Source organism: Gekko japonicus, unplaced genomic scaffold (genome assembly GCF_001447785.1).
Source record: "Gekko japonicus isolate JY-2015 unplaced genomic scaffold, Gekko_japonicus_V1.1 scaffold627, whole genome shotgun sequence".
Lineage (NCBI taxonomy): Eukaryota > Metazoa > Chordata > Lepidosauria > Squamata > Gekkonidae > Gekko > Gekko japonicus.
The window spans coordinates 483,750-505,753 of NW_015173142.1; the positions used below are offsets into that span (position 1 = coordinate 483,750).

At 44.8% G+C, this 22,004-nt stretch overlaps 1 protein-coding gene across 1 annotated transcript in view; it reads right to left on the minus strand.

Moving 5' to 3' along the window:
* LMBRD1 (LMBR1 domain containing 1) overlaps positions 1 to 22,004 on the minus strand; it is an 81,096-nt gene that overhangs the window by 50,288 nt on the left and 8,804 nt on the right. The window contains exons 4-6 of the mRNA XM_015422294.1: positions 9,673 to 9,770; positions 8,268 to 8,335; positions 1,489 to 1,577 (exon numbers count right to left, since the gene is read on the minus strand). Coding sequence (XP_015277780.1) covers positions 1,489 to 1,577; positions 8,268 to 8,335; positions 9,673 to 9,770 — 255 coding nt within the window. The remainder of the gene's footprint in view (positions 1 to 1,488; positions 1,578 to 8,267; positions 8,336 to 9,672; positions 9,771 to 22,004) is intronic.

The window sequence follows — 22,004 nt, forward strand, 5'->3', positions numbered from 1 at the left end:
GGCTAGGGCCAGGGCAGAAAAAGCCCTGACCCTGGTTGAGGCTAAGTGGACACCTTTCGGGTCAGGGACTGCTAGGAGATACTGCTTGGTAGAGCGCAAAGCTCTCAGGGGCACATATGGGGAGAGATGGTCCCATAGGTATGATGGTCCCTAGCCGCATAGGGCTCTGAAGATCAGTACCATGACCTTGAATGCAATACTCAATTGGCAGCCAGTGCAATACAACACCCACACAGATGTCATTGTCAGCAGGCGTGCCACCGCATTTTGCACTAGCTGCAGTTTCCGGGTCAGGTTCATGGGCAGCCCCATGTAGAGTGAGTTACAGTAATCCAGCCTGGAAGTGACCATTGCATGGATAATTGTAGCTAAGTCCTGGGAGGTGAGATAGGGAACCAGCCGCCTGACTAGTCAAAGATGGTAGAAGGCTGACCTGGCAACTGCGGCGACCTAGGCCTCCATAGAAAGTGAGGCAGCCAAAATCACCACTAGGCTCCCCACCCTTGGTGCTGGTGTCAACAGCACCTCACCAAGAGTTGGGAGCTGAATTCCCGATCCCAGATCCCCATGGCTTAGATACAGGACCTCTGTCTTCACTGGATTTAATTTCAGCTGGCTCTGTTGTAGCCATCCAGCCACGGCCTCCAATGCCCAGTTCAAAACATCAGGAGCAGAGTCCATCTGTCCATCCATCAACAGGTAGAGCTGGGTGTCATCAGTGTACTGATGACAACCCAGTCCAACCCCCTGGACCAACTGCGTGAGGGGCCACAAAGAGATGTTAACATTGGTGAGAGGATTGCCTCCTGTGGCACACTACATTCCAGCGGGTATTACAGAGAGATCCTCTACCCAAGCACCACCCTCTGTCCCTGACCAGGGAGAAAGGAGGAAAGCCATTATAAAGCAGTCCCCCATATCCTGCATCGGTGAGGCGGTGGGTCAGAAGATCGTAATCGACTGTGTTGAACGCTGCTGTTACATCAAGAAGCAACAGCAGGGCCAACCTGCCTCGATCCAGGTGCCTCCAGAGGTTGTCTGTGAGGGTAACCAGCACAGTCTCCATACCATGGCCCAGGAGGAAGCCAGCCTGGAATGGGTCCAGGATAGAAGCATCATCCAAGACAGCCTGGAGCTGGTCAGCCACCTTACCCAGGAATGAAAGGTTCGACACTGGGCGGTAGTTGGTGAGGACCACAGGGTCCAATGATTTTTTTTAAAGAGCAGATTTGGACCGAGATCGTTGTGTCGTTTTTGAGATTGTATCCCATTACTATACCTTAAAAAATTAAGCAGCCTCAGCCTCTTTCTAACTCAGCTTCCCACTAAATCAAAGTCATCTTCTTCCCTATGATTAAAAAAACACAACAACAACCCAAAGCCAATCCTAACTCAATGTTTCTATCTGGTACACTTTAGAACAAGTGACTACTGACCCTGTCACTCCTAGAGATTGAATAGCGAATTGTAGTATATAGTATCTCTTACGGTTGCTTCCAAGTTCTTCAAATAAAAATTTCACTTTCTCCCATTCTGTTGAATTTTTCTTGTGAGGAATATCCAATGGAACAAAGGCTCTGTAATGAGAAGAATTTTGGGTAACAAAATTCCTAAACATTCTCTTCTAATGTACATTAAATCAAGCCTAAGAGGTTTTTATAATACTGAGATTTTACTGGCACTGAAGGTAAAGCCTTCTGGAACATTCAGCACCCTCCCACAGTAAATATAGGAACAGCAATTCACTTTATTTCAAGAAGGCACTTCTCTGTTCCAGTAACAGTTTTTAAATGTTGATTTCATAATATCTTTGCTGTGTCACATGACAATTATGACATTAAAATTAGAAACTTACAGAACTTAACAGAAAACTTTAAAAAAACTTACAAAGAACTTTTTTAAAACCCCATTGGTTCAGATCCTACTGCTCTGCAAGCTAAGTGTGGAGCCTCTACTGCTGACGGAAGGCCCTGCACTTAGCCAAAATGTAGCCCTGAGATCCAGCCAAAGTACTTCTGTTAATAAAATCCTGAACAAATTGAAGACTCATCCAATTTGACCAATTCAAGAGTTTGCAAATAGAAAAATATCTGAATTAAAATCCCACAGCAGTTTAATACAAACATAGGTTAAACCAAACATTTTAAAAACATGTACTGTGTTTAACTTGTTCTACTAAGCTTTGCAACCTTTTTTTGCATTAAATAGAGCATCATTAGACTATACAACTAAGGCAAAGATTTGAAACTAAGGAGAATTTTAAAAGTAATTTGTTATATGGCATTTTGTTCTGCTCAAGAACAATAATACAGTGCCCACTGGGCATGCACAATCCCCAGCTGCAACCTGAATAACTTTCTGGGATTGGCTGCAGGAGTCCCCCCTGCCCATTACTAAGAGGGTACCTTTTCATCTTACTTCTTATGCAATTTATTTCACAAGATTTATAACTGCAAGTTCTAAATGTAGAAATATTAATATACTAGGAATAAGGTCCGTTGTGGAAATAAATACAACGAGCTCTAGAAAGAAGCTCTGGGCGGGTGCCCTGGCCTTGGGCACTCAGTGTCAATTTGCTGTGGCGACCTCAGCAAGGTATAATGAGACAGAGTCCACCATTTTCTCCAGGGTAACTAATCTCTGCCATCTGGAGAGCAGTTGTAATTCTGAGTGATCTCCAGCCCTCACCTGGAGATTAGCAGCAATGGTTCCCCAAGAGGAAATGGCTGGTTTAGAGGATGGATTCTATGGCACTGTACCTGTCTGAGGTCCCACCCCTCCTCAAGCCCCACCCTCTCCAGGCTCCACCTCTCAGATCTCCAGGTATTTCCCAACCTGGAGTTGGTAACCCCATCACCTTCGTCAGCAACCATCAACGTTCAGTTATCTGCCCCTCTGACTTCAGCTTTCCATCTCCCCCCTCACCTGCAGCCTCTACTTAGAAAAAGAACAGTCTTTCTCTGCAGTGGAGACCCAAGCAGGAGGGAAGTAACCTCAGCAGGGTATAATGACACAGAGTCCACCCTGCAAAGCAGCCATTTTCTCCAGGGGAACTGATCTCTGCCATCTGGAGAGCAGTTGTAATTCTGAGTGATCTCCAGCCATCACCTGGAGATTGGCAGCAATGGTTCCCCAGGAGGAAATGGCTGGTTTGGAGAGTGGAGTCTATGGCATTATACCTGTCTGAGGTTCCACCCGTCCCCATACTGTAGTTTCTGTAGACTCCACCACAAAATCTCGCAGGCATTTCCCAACCTGGAACTGGCAACCCTAGTCAGGACAGGCTCCAATGAGTTCCCCACCAAGGCCAAAGTAGGCCTGGAATGGGCCTCCTGCCTTTGCCTTTTTACTGACAGAACTAAGCTTGGTTGCCTAGCAACAGCCACTGAGGGAAAAGTAAGCCCCACACGAGCCAAGCAGGAGAAAAATCTTCGTTAAGAGAGACAGCCATTTTGGCAGTTTATTGTGTCAGGGAAGTGGCCAGACTGACAGTGGGCCCAGCACCCAGCCAATGGCACTTGAGTAACCTTGAATGGCAGTTGATGGGCCAATGGCTGATGGGAGCGCACAGCACAGCCAATGGGAGAGCCGGAAAGTGCCAATACGTTGGGCTTTTATATATATAGGATTTCAAGATAATACAACAAAATACGAAACAGATCCAACACTTTCTCAGGTGTCACTACTCAGTATCAAGCATGAGCTGGATTTCTCGTCTTATCCAGATATTTTATAAATGATACCAATTTCTTCATCTATTTCACTTTTCTTTGATGAAATGTCAGGAGATTAGTTAACCTGTTTGGTTAACTCAGATGAACTTTTCAGTTCCCATCTTCTTTCTCAGAGTAATACCCATCACCACCCTCTGTTGTATAAGAACTGAAGTGGACATGACCATTCCCCCCCCCCCACTTTGTTGAGATGAACCAAGATTTATTTTCAGGTAGTCAAAAACTATAACTATCAGACCTCAAAGGATGTTTGAGAAGAACACATGAAGCGGCCTTAAAGTGCATCAAACAATTCAAGGCCAGTACAGTCTACTCTGACCGGCAGCACCACTTGTGGCCCTTTCTTATATGCCCAGGGAAATGCTGATTGCCACTTTGGGGTCAGGAAGTAATTTTTTTCCCAGGCCGGTTTGGCCAGGGATCCTGGAGGTTTTTTGTCATCTTCTGGGCGTGGAACAGCAGTCACTGTGGGTGTTGAGGGGGAGGTATTTGTGAATTTCCTACATTGTGCAGGGGGTTGGACTAGACGACCCTGGAGGTCCCTTTCAACTCTGATTCTGTATGACATTACTTATGTCCACTACAGAAGTGTGTACTGGAAGATGAGTGATCCTCTGTGTGTGTGTGTGTGTGTGTGTGTGTGTGTGTGTGAATTGCTGCCAAGCCGCTTCCGACTTATGGCGACCCTATGGTGTCTCCCAAAATGCCCTATCATTAACAGCCATTCTCAGGTCTTGTAAACTGAGGGCTGTGGCTTCCTTGATGGAATCAATCCATCTCATGTTGGGTCTTCCTCTTTTCCTGGTGCCTTCAACTTTTCCTAGCATTATTGTCTTTTCCAGTGACTCGTGTCTTCTCATGTGACCAAAGTACAATAGCCTCGGTTTAGTCATTTTAGTTTCTAGGGAGAGTTCAGGCTTTATTTGATCTAGAACCCACTTATTTGTCTTTTTGGCAGTACATGACACCCATAAAACTCTCCTCCTACACTACATTTCAAAGGAATCTACTTTCTCCTGTCAGCTTTCTTCATCGTCCAACTTTCACACCTATACAAAGTAATGGGGGGTACTATGGCATGAATTAACTTGATCTTGCTCGCCAGCAACACATCCTTACTCATAACGATCTTTTCTAGCTCCTTCATGGCTGCTCCCAGTCTCAATCTCTTTTTGACCAACAAAAATATACTGTATTTACTTTTTAAAAATATTTTTAAAAACCCTAACAGTTTAATAGTCAAGCTTTAAATTATTACAATATTGTAGTACTCATTTTAAAAAACAAATGCAGAGAATAATAAAATCTTTGGAGGCATATACAGTTCTTGAATTAAATAGCACAAAGACATTGAATAGATTAAAGTGAGGGAATTTCATGGCACTGAAAACAAGCATTTTTAGCTTACAACCTGTACGAACGACAGCTGTGTCACCAACACCCACAATATTCACAATAATGAGCTACAGCGGCTTTTACTAAAGGAAGGCACCTCCTGTACTTTGTTAGCCATGCCAGAGAACACTTAGATCCAAACAGAGACCACAATACTATGCCATGAGTGGGATGAGGTCTGCTGAGGTTAATAAATTCTTATAGCAAACCAGGTAACCATTTCTGAAGGCAGTCTGCATAGTACAAAAGGGGTAATCTCAACACTGACTGGACTTGTGGAGAACCTACAGCACTATTGGCAGAACTGCAACCAGTAATAAGACAGCTGCACCAGCAATCTTCCCAGAGAGTAGGCTGCTGAACTGCAGCATTACTGAGAAGCAGCCACCACAATAAAAAGCATAATTATTATTATCGTATGGCAGTGTGTATACTACAGCCAGGAGTCCTACGTTTGTCTGGCAGCCAGAAGTTCTAGCTCTTTTAGCATTCTGTACCACTAGTTGGCGAGCTAGACTTGTTTTAAGGCAAGAGACATTTCAGAGGTGTTTTGCCATTGCCTGCCTCTGCGTCACACCCCTGGTATTCCTTAAAGATCACCCATCCAAATACTAAACAAGGCTGACCCTGCAGTAGGATTCCTGCTTAGCTTCTGAAATTGGGCTAGCCTGGGCTATCCAGGTCATGGCAGAATGCAACAACCTAATATTTACACATGCTGATTTGGGGTTAGATTTAATTTTTTTAGTTTGAAAAGCTAACTTAAGAGATCTCCCCTATAATAAATAGCTAGTGATTTTCAAGCTAGTTAGCAGCAACCTGGACTAAAGTAACACATTCTTAAGAGCAGAGGTCATTTCGGGGGGGGGGACGCGGGGGAACGCAGTTCCCCGGGGTGAGGTACCGGGGGGCAGGGCACATGACGAAGCCCCGCCCCCTGCTTCCGGCCGCCCCGCTTCCGGCCCTCATTCAGCCAGGAAGAGGCAGGCAAGGCCAGCGGTGGCGGCCGGGACCGTTGGGGGCGGGGTGTGTGGCCTTATGACACATTTCCGTTGATGTCAGGGGGTGTGGCCTTATGATACACTTCCGGTGATGTCAGGGGGTGTGGCATATGCTAATGAGTTATGCTAATGAGTTCCCCTAGCTCTTTTTCTACGAAATGACCCCTGCTTAAGAGTAATCTACTAAACTAGACCACCTTTTTCTCTGCTGTACAAAGTTCTCTGTATCAATACCCTAGTGCACTTTAACTTACTTTCCCAATAAAAAATATCAGTTTGAAAAATACCCAACAGTTCAGATTTTCTTGGTTAAAAGCAGGGGTCATTTTGTAGAAAAAGAGCTCCAGGAGCTCATTAGCATACCTAATAAGCTATTAGCATAATAGCTCATTAGCATATGCCACACCCTCTGACATCACTGGAAGTGATGTCAGAAGTGGAAACAAAAGAGGGAGGGCAACTTCAAAAGCCTCCACTTCCTTTCCCCAGCTGGCCTGCCAAGGCAGGTTTGGGGGGGGGGGAAGAGAGAAGGGGTTTAAAGTTCTCTCTAAGGCGTGATCTCTCCATTCTATTCTATGGGGCCATAAAATAGAATGGAGAGATTGCGCCGCCGCTGTGGCACGACACCAGAGAGAAGGCATTTAAACTTTAAGCGCCTTCTCTCTTTGCATCCCCCTCCAGCCTGCCTTGGCAGGCCGGCTAGGGAAGGGGAGGCTTTTGAAGATGCCCCCCCCCCCCCCTTTTTTTTTTCCCCCCCCGCCCCCCAGGGGGGGAAAAAGGGGGGGGGGGGAAGCGAAGAGAGAAGGGGTTTAAAGTTTAAACCCCTTCTCTCTATTTTTTCATTGTATTCTATGGGGCCATAGAACTCTAAAGAGAAGGAGCATGGGGGCGGGGAGCACGGGGTGGGGCTTGCCATCACCACCATTTGTCCCCGCTCCTGGGCTCCCGGAGCAGTGCTCCAGCGCACTCCAAGCCCAAACGACTCCTGGTTAAAAGGTATTTTATCAAGAGCACAGAGAAATAAGTAAATTTTTGCCTATTGTGGCACACTAACTTAATCAAATGCCTGTCAACATCATAATCAAAGTAATACAAGAGCCATTAATTTGTAATGTACAAAATATAGTAACTGAACTGAGATTTATCTCCAGAAGTTTCACTCTTATACAGGGCATGACTGCGATTAAGTGAGCAAATAGTATTTACAATACTATACATGGAGGACTGTCCATTAAGACCAACAAGGGAAGTCCTAGTGAGCCGATGTCCGTGAGTCAGCCCTATGTCAAGTGGTAGAAGTCACCGCCTCTGCAACCTGGCATCCCCAAGCCACACGCCAGCAACAAGCTTGCTTCATTTCTGGCTCTACATTCTAACTCAGGAACTTCTTAGCTTATTAGCAAAACATCTGCTTGGTAATTTAAAAAAAAAAATTAAACTTAAAGTAAACAGCTTACTCACACAGAGATGCATATTTAAAAGGTTTAACACCTCAGCATTCATAAAGGAACTCAAAAAAACAAGAGCTTGAAGGTTCTCCTTCAATCATATTTCAAGGACATTACATTTTCTTTATCTGCCATTTATATTTAATGTACCAGATGTTATTAAGCATACTAAGTGCTGCAAATGATAGACGGTAAATTCTGACAGTAAGGACATCGATCTCCATCTCTCTCTGTAGATATATGGACCATTAAACAAAAAGGATAGCATAAGGGAGAAAACAAGAGTAGAAGTCCACAATTCACATGCCATGGCAAGAGTTCTCCCTCCCTCCCTCTCCCGGGGAGCACAATGAACCTCCACTTTTCACAGAAGAGGTACTAGGCAGGAAGCACATTCAAAAGGAGGAAAACAGAAAAATGGTGAAAACGGTAAACAAAACTGGTCATTGACAAGAACTACAAAGACAGGAGGTGTAAATACCTAAAGCAAGTACCTATTATAGAAGACAAACAAGGGGAAAATCGGTATCTGGAAAGGATTTACTGACCAATCATTTAGGTATAGTAAAAAAAACTAAGGGATTAATGGGGAGGGGGGAGTACTAGACATCAAGGATGGTCATATTAGCAGGCAGGAAAAGTTAGATGAGCAACAGTGTCCTAATGTGTATATAAAAGCATTCACTTACCCAATGATTAGAAGGATGGCACAAACAAGAAGAAATCCTAGTGTATACTTGAACGCAGTTTTAACCTGCTGTAAATGCAAATAAAATAAGTATATAGAGGGGAGATCCATCCATTAATTCAGTGCATTAAAGTTTTAACATTCTCTCAAAATGAAGAACAGAGTATAATTTAGTTCTGGATTATTTCTGGATTCTTAATTTCTTCCCTTGGATAATGAACTATAATTTTAATATTGACTTTCAATATGAACTTTTCATAAACTCTGCAATTTAAAATATCCAACAGCATGCCTAATGTACGTTTCATGCCACTCTCAGTACATCAAATGAGACTGTTGTGTTTTTCTCTCTCTCATTGTGTTGCCACCACTTCTGCAGGCTGAACTCTCAACTTTCTTTGATAGCTGACCAGAAAACTGAACTGCAAAGGCCTTACCACTTAATGATAAAGAAAAAGAGGTCACTGCTAGTAGAGCCTTCTGGATATTTTCTCAGTTAAAACAAGGATGGGAGTTTCCACAGTACACACCTTGGTGTTCTATCCTATATAAAGGCCTATTCATTTCCCCCCTCCTCTATTAAGCCTTGTTTTCTTGAGGGAGCGGCTATACACACTTTATTGTTATTGTTAGTACCGCAACAACCTCAGTATGATAGGCATTGCTCCCTTTTCGTTTCTGCTTCCAGGGACAGTGTTGCCAAGTCACAGTGCAGAAAAAAAAATTATCTAATGCTGCAAATTATTCTCACTCTTGTTCTACAATTACAGTGATAAAATGCCTGCGGGAGAAAACAGCCAAAGCCTGAGTCACAAACAAGCAGCCATGTGGTGGCTACAGCTGCTTTCACCAGAAGCCATGTTTCAAGATATTTTATCAATGTAACTGCAGAACAAGAATGAAAATAATCTGTTGAATTAAATAAGGTTTCTCCCCCTACTCTGACTCTGCCTCAACATGCAGTAGTTGCCAAAAGAAGAGACAGCAGCTACCAATAATGGACTGTAAGCAAACTATGTGCATGGAAATACATTTGTGCACAGCAACAGTTCTGTGAACATCCATCATCAATGCAAGTACCTCTCTGCCTTCTATGCAAAGGTGGCTAAGCTAGACATCACCAACATCTGCTTTAGGTCTCCGAAAGGACTTCAAACTCCACTTCATTATTTTAAGAGATTCAAGAAGCCTGTAGACACTCATGAAGCAAACCTGAGAGGTCACAGGACCAGTCCACAGAACTGCAAATATCAACTTCAAACTATACAATACAGCATTTTACTTTCGTGACCAGAAAGCATTTGATGCAGTTTAATTTCAACTGGTATTAGAATGAGGAAGTCTGAACAATTTTATTTACTACATGTTCAGCTAAGTCATCAAAATTACTACAGCAAGTGTCTTACTGAGCATGTGTCACCATCATCTTCATCTTTCTCCTCATAGTAGAAATAGACAAAAGGAATCCACAAGAACACACAGAATAATATGATGGAATACAGTGCTACAGGAAAAGAAAATGAAACAACTGTTACATTCTGGGGGAAAACTTTTAAGCGTATGAAATTAGTAATTCAAATTTATTTACTACTACTAGGAGCTGCGGTGGCTCAAGTGGTTAAGACGCTGAACTGCAGGCTGTGGAAGGTCGGTAGTTCAGCAGTTCGAGACCCGAGTGTGCCGCATGACGGAGTGAGCTCCCGTCTCTAGTTCCAGCTCCTGCTAACCTAGCAGTTCGAAAGCAAGAAATTGCAAGTAGATACATAGGTACCACTTCAGTGGGAAGGTAACAGCGTTCTGTGCGCCTTGGTGTTTAGTCATGCCGGCCACATGACCACGGAAATGTCTTCAGACAGCGCTGGCTCTTCGGCTTTGAAACGGAGATGAGTACCACAACCCTAGAGTCGGATTCGACTGGCTTTCGAGCAAGGGAACCTTTACAGCATTGCACCATCAACAATTTTAGTCTGGCAAAAGAAACCCATAGACATTTGAAGTAGGACTCTTTAGTTCCACTCTAAGGAACAAAAGCATTATATAGGGCCACTGAGTCATGTGACACTGGACAGACGCACAAGACAGACAGAGGTGAGACAGTGGGAAACCAATGAAGGGAGAAGGATAAAAAGGGATGACCGCCAGAAAATGCTGCAACAGAGATGTCTAGAGGTTCAAGTGTTAAATTAGGATCTGGGAGACCCCGTTTTGAATCTCCACTGTGCCATGGAAGCTTGCTGGATGACCTTGAGCCAGTCACACACACACTCAGCCTACCCATCATCACAGGGTTGTTTTGAGGATAGAACAGGAGAGAGGAGGAGGATGTAAACTTTTTGGGTCCCCACTGAGGAGAGAGGCAGGGGCACAAATGAAGTAAATAAATACTTGAAGCTTCCTTTCAACCTTTGCCTACAGCTATCAACAAGCTATTTCTTAACTTCAGAAAATCCTGTCATTCTAGCATAACCCAAAAGCCTTCAGAATAATATGCTTTAGGGGTAAAAATATGTGTTTTCTTTTTATTCTGCTATTGTTATGTACACAAGTTATAGGAACTTAACGTTTCAGTAACAAATGTAGATATAGCACAGATTATTCAGTAAGGAATGCTGCAAGGAATAGCATAAAATAGTTCTTCATCCCATCTGTTACATAGCAGTGGCCCTATAACTGCAGCCAAGTGTACAAGAACTCCTGTGTTATCTACCAGAAATGAGAATGAGTTTGCCCCCCAAACAGCGATATATACAAATCAGGTAGTCAAAAGAGGCCTCTTCCCAGTTTATTCTTATTGAGAACATTACAAGTTACAAAACAAGGTTTTCAGTCTGATCTCTGAGTGTGGAGCCTTTCATAGCAAAGTGTTTAATAAAGATAAACATTTATGAGCAAACCAGAAACCCAGATACCATCATGCTACAGTTCATATATGAAAGGGAAACAAAGCACACCTTTGTTCTGTCATCATTTTAACTTATCTCTACCAAAGGTTCTTTCAAAATGATACTTGCTCATACACAACACACTATCAAAACTGATTTGAAAATAAGAGATTTTTATTAGTAAGATTACATTTCTGCTGGCTGAAAAAAGCAAAAAGTATGCTATTCTACTGAAAGACTATTCTGGATACCATTATTATAACCTTGTGATTATTAAAGGCATGGACTCACATTTAGGCATCAAAAGAAGCTGGAGTGCTTAAATGACAATTTGTTGTGCAAACCTAGTTAGTATACCATACATACAGTTTGCCTGTAAATCCCAATTAATCTCCTATTTGCCTCTTCTCCCATCTCTAAACAGACACTGTCTCCCTATGTAAGCAATCTGCTTACCAATGGTTAGCTTAGGGTTGCCAGGTCCCTTGGACCTGCTGGCAGGGGATGGGGGGTGAACTTACCAGGAGCAGAGAAGAACACTGAAAATAAACGTGATGTGCCTATGTGACCTGGAAGTGACATGGGTGGGGAGACACTCTGGTTTTGGGACAAACTTATATAGTAGAATTAGCTTCCACCATAGAGTTGTGCCGAAAACCCAGAGCGTCACCCCCTGATGTGCCTATGTAACTTCCGGGTCACATAGGCATGCCACATTCAATTTCCACGTTCTTCCCTGTTGGGGGGGGGGCGGTAAATCCCCTCACCACCCAGCTGGCCGGTGGCAGAGACACAGGGCCTGAGATAGACCCACACCCCCGCCGGAGTGCTAGAAAAGGGAGAAGAGGTAGAACAGCCTAGGGCAAGCTAAGCCTTCTCCTCACTCTCACCTAACCTAAGGATAGTCTTCCCCCCCTCCCTTTCATGCCTAGCTACATTACAGACCTCCTGAACATTTCAACTCTGTGACAAAATAAATTTTCACAGCCACCACATACCCTTCTCTTGCTCTTTTTGGTAGACTTTTAAAATATCCCTTAAGTCACAGGGGTCTTTTTGAGCCTGCGGGCACCTTTGGAATCCTGATACAGTGAGGTGGGCACAGCTATAAATTAGCTGCCATAAAAATGGCTGCTTCAAGAGGCGTAGCCAGCCTTAAAGTGACTGCCACAGATTACCTTCAGTCACAGTGAAGATCCCTATGCTTTGGTGGCAGCTGCTACCAAAGCAAACTTTTTAAAAATCTGCACAGCCAATCAACTCTCCAGTGCCCAATCAGAAGACTTGCTGGGCAAAGGCTTCTGACCTGACCCCACCCACTTCCTAAAAATACTTGGCGGGTGCCAGAAAAGAAATCAGTGGGTGCCATGGCACACACGGGAACCACATTTTGGAGACACTTGCCCTAGCTTGCTGAAGTCTCTGAACGATATTCTTGTTTGGCGAGTCTTCACTAAGGGCATGGGAAATGAGAAAGCAGAAAAAAACATCATAGCTGAAAAAAACTCAGTCAGCAAGGTTTCCTAATGACCTGTGCTTCAACTTTTGTGTGCAGAAGGCTATCACAGTTAGTGCTACTGAACAAACTGGGACTTCTATATCCAAGTTTCAGGACAAACTAAAGGTAAGAATCCTAGCAGTTCGAAAGCAAGAAATTGCAAGTAGATAAATAGGTACCACTACGGTGGGAAGGTAACAGCGTTCCGTGCGCCTTGGTGTTTAGTCATGCTGGCCACAAGACCACGGAAATGTCTTCGGACAGCGCTGGCTCTTCGGCTTTGAAACGGAGATGAGCACCGCAACCCTAGAGTCGGATTCGACTGGCTTTCAAGCAAGGGAACCTTTACCTTTACTAACAAACCACAGTTTGTTGGGCAGCCTGCATTCAGACATCACACTATACTGGAATTAAATCAAACCATGGTTTGTTATATCTGAATGCAGCCATGGGCACAGATTGCCCCATACTAACTGTACGAGGAATATGTAGGCAAATTGAGTTCTTACAAAATGAACAAGCAAGCCCATGAGCACAAGGGCATGTGATGTGTGTATCAGTATTTCTGGTATGGAGTGTCTTCTTGGGATACAGTCATAGTTTTATCCCCCCTTTGCTAAAGGTTGAAAGGAGAAAATGCACATATTCTGAACTAACTAGTTTTTATAACAATGCACTTCTCTTATACTTCTCTTGTGTCAAAGGTATCTTGATTAATGATGTGTTATCACACATATTCAGTTCCAAATTAGAGTATGAATTCACCATGCAGCACTGCCAGCCACAGCTTCTTTGGTCTCTACAGAAGTGCTTGAGAACTTGTGAACCCTGACAAATTTAAAATAATTGTGTTAAGAGCATTAAAAAGAGATGTAATGAGGATTAACAGAATAGCTACAGTAAAAGTATTACTCTAAACTATGTAGCTCCAAATCTGCTACATAAAACTTTGGTTTGACAAAGTAGCATTAGTATCAAATTTAAAATGCATTAACAGAAATTTCTTTAGCATCCTTTGAATCTTCAGATTGTTATGATTCTGAACATTAGAATTTACAGTTGATAGACATCTTAAGTACCAAAGCAATCAAAGCAAATCTTGTGCTCCAGTCTTAATGAAGATATCATGCAAAGTTTAATTTTCTAACTAGAACTGTCCTGAAGGTCCTTCCCTCCATAGTATCTGATGTAGATCTGAAATTGTCTTGTGAAAAGACATGGATCAGAACAAAAAGAACAGATATATCATTGGGTTATCTGAAGGTCCTTCCCTCCATAGTATCTGAACAAAAAGAGCAGATATATCATTGGGTTGTAAGACTTGGGTTATATATCATTGGGTTTCCACGCTGAAGAGCCAGTGCTGTCTGAAGAAGTTTCCGTGGCTCACGGAACACCGTTACCTTCCCACTGAAGCAGTACCTATTTAACTACTTGCAATTTCTTGCTTTCGAGCTGCTAGGTTGGCGGAAGCTGGGGCCAGAGATGGAAGCTCACTCCATCATGCGGCACTAGGGTCTCTAACGGCTGAACTACAGACCTTCCAGTCTGCAGCTCAGCATCTTAACCTCTGAGCCACCACAGCCCCTAACTTGGGAGTACCTTGTGCCAAAAGGCAGGATAAAAAGGTTACTAAATAATCATGCACTTGACTAGCAGCTCTCCAGATCCAGAAAATGGAGCTCTCTAGACCAGGGCACCGTGAACACCAGCTCCCTTGGCCAGACGTGACTCCAACATATGCTCAGCAATGATCTTTCCACAACCCTCGTAACACCCAGCTGTCTGTCTCATCCTCTGTTCTCACATTACCCCTACCTTCCAGAAATACTAACCCTCTGGAAAGTGACTCAATATGATTCTTCACCACTGTCACTGGTATAGCAAGAGGGGGTGCCAGAAGCAGCCTAAGCATTCATAGGCAGGAAACATGAGAATGGCTTAAAGGCAAAATTTCTGGATCTGTCTGATAACAAGTAGCAAATGGCTTGCCTATGTCAGATTTGACCAAAATTCACCACGGGTAATCCTATCATAAAAATTAAAACACATATATACCTGCCTTTCTCAGACAGAACGGTACATACAGACATGTGTGTCTACTAGGATCCCCTGTGCTATCTGAGCCAGATCCACCTCCAGATCAGCACTATTTCACTAAAGACTACATAGGGAGAAACTGTTCATAGAGCTCGGATTGTAAACCTGAAGTATAAATAGTTTTTTTTGTCAATTTTTATGTTTAATTTTGTTGAGAAATGTTTGCCTTGGTTAACATATCTCTGTCATTCCTAATTTTGCACTAGCCATTTCGTTAGATTATGGCTGACCTTAAAATAGGGTGTCCAACTGAATTACCTCATTAATCTGGCATTTAAAACTGCAAGAGAGCCATGCCTTCAGTTCATACTTAAATCACTACCACCATCTGGAGGCAGTACTACATAACAGCATCAGTTCTGCACACTGTTTCCTTTAATACGGATAGAGTTAACTTTACATTTTTTAATATATGTGTGCACTTGTGTGATATATATACACACAGTTCTTCTAGGGCATCTTTATCAAACTGTCTCAAGCATTGACTAGGAACTTTTATTCAAAGTTCATATATTTATTTATTTTTCACATTTCTACCCTGCCCTCCCAGCCGAAGCCGGGCTTAGACTTACTTACACTTGGTCCTTTCAATGACTATAGAAAAGTTCAGGGTGCATCTAAGTCCAAAGTCTCAAGTGAGTGTACTTTCCCTAACTGAGAAAAACATGGAAGTGACATCAGTCCTTTCTAGGAATCTGGTGATTTCTAGAAAGGTGTGAGGTCAGTTCCGGATTTCTCCCAGAAGCAATGTCTCATTATTGCTGGTGGAGTCTGTTTGTTTTATGTTTTTCTCCCACTGGCCACGGAAGTTCTAGAGTGCAATGCCCACTGGGAGTGGGAAATCTGCCAGAGGGAGGAAAGGAGGAAAAGTTGAAGATGGAAGGTAAAGGTAGGTTGGCTTGTGGGTAGGAAGGAGAGAAGAAGCAGGAAAAGGAGAGATGCTATGGGGTCTTTCAAGGAAGAGAAAGAGGAAATATTGGAGGAAAGGAAATAAGATTCCCCTGCAAGTCCTTGCGGATCCCCTGCTTGTATATTACTAATTTGCAAATGTATGTACATTCTGATGTGATTAATAAAATAAAAATTAAAAGTGTTACTGAATTCATAGTAGTTTTTTACCATTTTGTATTTTCTCAATGGATGCTAATAGTACAAGCAGTAGGGGGGGGGGAGGTCCACGAAAAAATATTGATGTTAGAAAGGCCTCCTCAAACTCAAAAAGGCTGGGAACCGCTAGCTTACAGTCAGTTTTTTGCTGGACTCTTAGCACCAGTAATACAAAGTAACATCTCACTGCAAATTACTTAGTCTGTACATTTCAGAGAAATTTCAGCCATCAGGTGTGGGGGGAAAGGGAAATCTAAAAATTTCAACTGCTACTGATATGCTTGTTCCCACCTGAAAAGGGAGAAAAGGAGTTTGAAGTTTCAACATGACACGTTTTGCACAACCCCAATTAATGCCAAATGACAACATAACGCACAAAGGGATAGAATTCAACAGCAGAATACAAGTTTGACATTTATGTGATATTAAATTCAATCCTTTCATTTTCAGTCAAAGAAGCTCAGGAATCAGGAGTGAGCAAGATCTTCAGCTGAGATACTAGAGAGGCCTTGGCAGCAGGCAACATTGACAGTTTTAGCTTTGATTGATCACCAACCCAGCTCTTTAAGGTAGGTCATAATATCTTTCAATGATTCAAGTTTTCCTAAAATTCCCTGAAGGGCCATAGGATAAACTGAACAGTACAACAGTGTTAAGTAAAAAAGAAAATATGAATGTTATTAGCCGACATGAAGGTTTGGAGAGCACACTGAACAGATGCATACTTTACTTGCCACAATGTCTCTGAAACATCTAATCACAAGTTACTAGCAATTTTTGTGGGCAATGCTGAAAACAATCTATTAACTGTTTCTCACGCACAGTTTTCTAAGAGCTACAAAAGCCAACCACAAAGGCATCAGAATGAAACACTGGACTTACCTGAAAGTTCCTTCTCTTCAGTGGGGCGAAGTCATCCAAGCTGTTTAGGTCATGTCTCCTCTCTCTCCAGGCAGGGCTATGCAGTGTGACAGTTCTGTGGCAGAGCGAGACTACCCCTCCAATCATGCAACACCTTAGCTCCATATCTGCCTCTACTTTTACTTCTCTTCCCAGAACCTGCTAATTATTATTAATAACGCCCATTGTGGAAATAAATACAACGAGCTCTAGAAAAAGGTTCTGGGAGAGTGCCCCGGCCTTGGGCACTCAGTGTCAATTTGCTGTGGTGACCTCAGCAGGGTATAATGACACAGAGTTCACCATTTTCTCCAGGGGAACTGATCTCTGCCATCTGAAGAGCAATTGCAATTCTGCGTGATCTCCATCCCTCCCTTGGAGACTGGCAACAATGGTTCCCCATGAGGGAATGGCTGGTTTAGAGGGTGGAGTCTACAGCATTGTACCTGTCTGAGGTCCCAACCCTCCTCAAACCTCACCCTCTCCAGGCTGTACCCCTCAAATCTCCAGGAATTTCCCAACCGGAGTTGGCAACCCTATCAGGACTGGCCCCAATGAGTTTTCTTCCAAAGGCCAAAATAGGTGTGGCAAGGGCCTTTTACTGACAGAACCGGGTTGCCTAGCAACAGGTACTCAGGAGAAAGTACAGTTGCCAGTTCTGATTAGGGAAATACCTGGAGATTTGGGGGGGTGGATCCCGTGGAGGGCAGCATTGGTGGGGAGGGATGGAAGGACTCAGCAAGGGATAATGCCATAGGGTCCACCCTCCAAAGCAGCCATTTTCTACAGGCAAACTGACCTCTGTCATCTGGAGATCAATTGTAACTGCGGGAGATCTCCAGGTCCCACCTGGAGATTGGCAACGCTAGGGGAAGTCAGCCACACAGCAGGGGGTTGAAGAGAATGCTTTGATGTGCCTACCAAAGCCACTAAGGGGACAATTAGTCCCACACAGGAGCCAAGAGAAGTGTTTTCCTCAGGAGAGCTTGTTTCCTCTAGGTCAGACACTCCCTGGTGCTGCCACTGGTGCTGAGGGAAGGCGAGGGAGCCTTTGAAAGGTGCTGGGCAGCCTTCTCTGTGGTGCATCCCGTTAAGCTATCACCCTGACAAAGTGCCAGCCTTGCGGCTGAGGGAGAGGGGCCGCGAGGGGCAGCGAAGGTGATTCCCCTGCTTGCCACCTCGCTAGGTCTGCCTCCTTCTCCCCTGTGGAGGGGTTGCCGCTCTCTCGGCAGAGCGTCCATCCCCTTCGCCGGCTCCTTCCAGACTGAGGGTGAGATGCTGGCTGCCAGCTCTGTGGGTGGGGCCGAGGCAATGCAGCAAGGCAATGCAGCCAGGGGATTGGCAGACCTTCAGAGTGGCAGCTGAGGGAGCCAGAGGCTGTGGGAGCATGTGGAACATTGAGGAAAGTGGGACATGAAAACTCTTTTATATATAAGGAGAGATTGTTTTTTCTGGGGGTGGGAAGTGGATAACTTTGCCCCACTGAAGCGAAGAAACCTTCAGTGGGGGAAGTCATCCAAGCTAGTTATATGCCAAAGCTAACTGATAGGGTGGGAGAGACTCAGAAAGACAGCTTTTATAATTATCATCTCTCTCCACTACTTGCCATAACACTCTTCCCCCAAAGGCCATCTCAATAGAGACCCGCTGGTCAATCCTCTAATGCCTGACAAGGTAGAGAAGGATGATCCAGTAGCTACTGTACAGATCGCATCTGTGGGTGCTCTAGTGGAAAAGACCACAGAAGTGGCCTCTGCCCTGATAGAACGGTCTGTATTGCCGTGTGGGGCCCATAAATCCACTTTATAGGCTTTCCAGATGCAGAGTTTTACTCAAAGGGCGATAGTGGATTTTGACACCTTCTTCCCCACACTGGCTGTATTATGCAAATACAAATAAGCTGTCTGTCAGCCTGAGCTGTGCTGCCCTGGTTAAGCCCTGCAAAGTTCAAGCTCATGTCAGGTCTTTTCCTTTGGGTGTGAGAGTCTTGGACAAGGAAAAAAGGGGGGAGACCTAGCTGCTAGTTTAAGAGGTAGGCAGAGCTTACTTCTGGGACAAATGAAGGATCCGTTCGGCGTACTACTGAGTCCTCGTGGAATATACATAGCTCACTTCTAACTGACAAGGCCTCCAGTTCCAATATCCTGCTGGCAGAGGTCACTGTTACGAGGAAGGCAGCCTTCCATGAGAGGAACTTTAGCTCTATGGACTTTAGTGGCTTGAAGGGCATTTTGGAGAGTGCCTGTAACACTTCAGGTAATCTCCAGGTAGGTAACCTATGTCTCCCCGGGGGTGCTAACTCCATTGCTCCCTTAAGGAATCTCCTAACAAACCTACTGGAAGATACGTTGCACAGCCCTCTATTTTTCAGTACCGCTGAAAGGGCTGCTACCTAACCCTTTAATGTATTTGGCCTCAGTCCTTGCTTCCAACCCTGGTGCAAGAAGAGAACAACTTCCTCACTGAGAAAGCTTTTGAGGGTCTATGTTCTTGCTGCTGGCACCTTTCTTGAACATGGCCCAAGTATAGTTATAAATTTGTCTAGTTGCCAGCCCCCTTGCCTGTATCATGATGTCTTCTACCTCTTTAGGGAAACTGGACTTTTTAGGTCCGCCCGCTCACAACCTCCATGTGGGTCCGGGTGCAGGACAGGTCCCTGCGACAGCAGGTCTCTTCTCAGCAGGATATGCTGCAGAGAGCCTACAGACACCTTCATCAGTTCTGAGTATCAAAGGCACCTTAGCTAGAAGGGGGCGGTGAAGATCAGCCTTACTCCCGTTCTCTACACTTTGTTCAGAACCTTGCTGATCAGGGGGGTTGGGGGAAAAGGCATATGGCAAGTCTTTTGGACACTGGTGTAGTAGTACATCTTCACCCTCTGCTTGGGGTTCAGAGGACCCTGATAGGACCTTCATACCTGGTAATTGTTCTGCAATGCCAGCAGATCTATTATTGACACCCTGAACCAGGCCGAGACTTCCTGAAAGGTATTGTAGATTACTGTCCATTCTCCTTCCTGTTCAGCCAATCAGCTTGAATGTTTGACAGGCCTTGCAGATGTAGGGCCCTCAGACTTGTTAGGTGTTGTTTTGCCCGAAGGAAGAGGAGCTCCGCTTCCCTATAGAGGGCAATGGCTCTGGTACTGCCCTGGCGGTTGATGTGAGCCTTTTCCATCATGTTGTTGGTCATCAACACATTCCTACCTCACAATAGGTCCCGGACAGCAACTAGGGCTAACCTGACTGTTCATAGTTCCAGCCAGTTGATGCTGTTCTACATTCCTAAGGAGGTCCATCTGCCTTGAACTACTTGGTCCAGGCTGTGTGCTCCCCCTTCCTTTACTTGTGTCCACGGTCACTATGAGATGAGTGGACTGCAGGAAGGTTACCCCTTTGATTGGGTTCCCTCATGAAGTCCACCATCATTGAGAACTTGTTAGGGAAGGGGCTAGCTTCATCTGCTCGCCATGTCTCTGGCTCCTTGCCGATTTATCAGGAACTCATGCTCCTGAAGCAACTGAATGGACACTTCTGAGTCCTTGGCTGCCAATTTCCTGTCCCTGATCAGGAGATAGTCTAGGTAAAGGTAGATGTGAATCCCACATTGCCTTACGGCAGCCGCCACACTACCAGCACCCTGGTGAACTCTATGATGCAGATGGCAGGCCGAAGGGTAAGGCCGTTAGTTGTTAGTACTGGTTACTGAGGGAGAAATGCAGGAAGTGTCTGGAGGCTTGGTGGATAGGGGTATGCAGGCAAACTTCCTTGAGATCCAGCAACACTAAGAAGTCCTCCTGCTAAGAAAACTCAGAGAAGAGTGAAGTGACTCCATGTGGAATTTCCACTCTTTCACCCACAGCTCCTTTTGGTTGAGGATTGCCCTCAAATCCCTTGACTTCTTAGCACCATGAAGAGGACTGAGTAGACCCCAAAACCTCTGCAAGGTAGGTAGCAGCTCAACTGCCCCTATGCACAGAGGAGGTTGTACTGCTTCTAGTAGCAGATGACGTTTTGTTATGTTCTGAAAGGTGGGGATAGAATGAACCTGCAGTGGCATGGAGATGTGAACCCTTGGAACTGTGTTAGATGATTGAGATCATCCACTGGCCTGTCATGGTTTTCTTCCAGATGAGGGAGAAGCTCTGAAGGTAAACCCCTATCTGTAGTCAGGCAGTAGGTCTCTTTGTTGGACCCCCTGCCTTGTTTGTTGGACAGAAAACTGCCTGTGCTAAAATCTGGCATGGGTCCTGAGGCTACAAAAGGAGTTGTAGGCTCTCCCTTTGTTGTCCTTCTCCTTGGCAGCCAGGGTGCATGGCACAGCCTTCCTCTTTTCTTTCGTCTCAACCAGGGCCTTGGCTGTGTGGCCCTCCTCCGTCTCAGACTCTGCCTGATTCCACTGTGCTTCGGTCTTGGCACCACCTTTGTGAATGGCTCACAACCACCATCCCACAGATCCTACTGTGATGCCTGATGATTTCTCTTCATCAGCTGTCTCCCTGTTCCGGGTAATGGGATTATCTCACACTAACTCAGCTTAGAGGGAACACTGCAGCCACCCTACTGACTTCCTGCGCTTGCCAGCAGGCCCGGGAAGGCCTGTATGGCCTGTCCCATCACACCACTCTTGGGCCTTGGGACTGCCACACTCATCCTTTCGCCACTGCTCTTTTTTGGGGGGTTGCTCACCTCCCTCTCAGATGAGTGCGCTGTCCTAATCCACCGCAGGAAAGTCACACAAAAATTTGCATAGCCCTGCCTGGAGTGGGAAAAGGCATGACCTAACCAGCTTGGATGACTTCCCCCACTGAAGGGGAAAGCAAGATTTTAAAAATCCTGATCTCTGAGCTACTATGTCAGAAAAAAGTCTGTGCAAGACTGAAAACCCTGCAGTGCATTATGACCGATACAACTGTTTCATATTCTTTTTTTATATGTGCATGTGTGTGTGCGTGTACGTGTGTGTGCACCTGGAAGTCATGGTGATCTCTGGTGACTGACTGTGTGTGCACCTGGAAGTCATAGTGACCTCTAGTGACTGACCCCTACTGGGGGCCTGGAGGATATTCAGAGAGGTGGCTGAATAAAGCTTGCCCCCGCCTCCCGACTGCTGGTATTTCAAGGAGGTCTCCCATCCAAGTACTTCACAGAGTCAATCCTGCTTAGCTACCGAGATCGGATGCGATCAGGCTTGCCTGGGCTATCCAGGTCAGGGCTAACTGTTTCATATTCTTCACTTGCATTCAATAGGAACG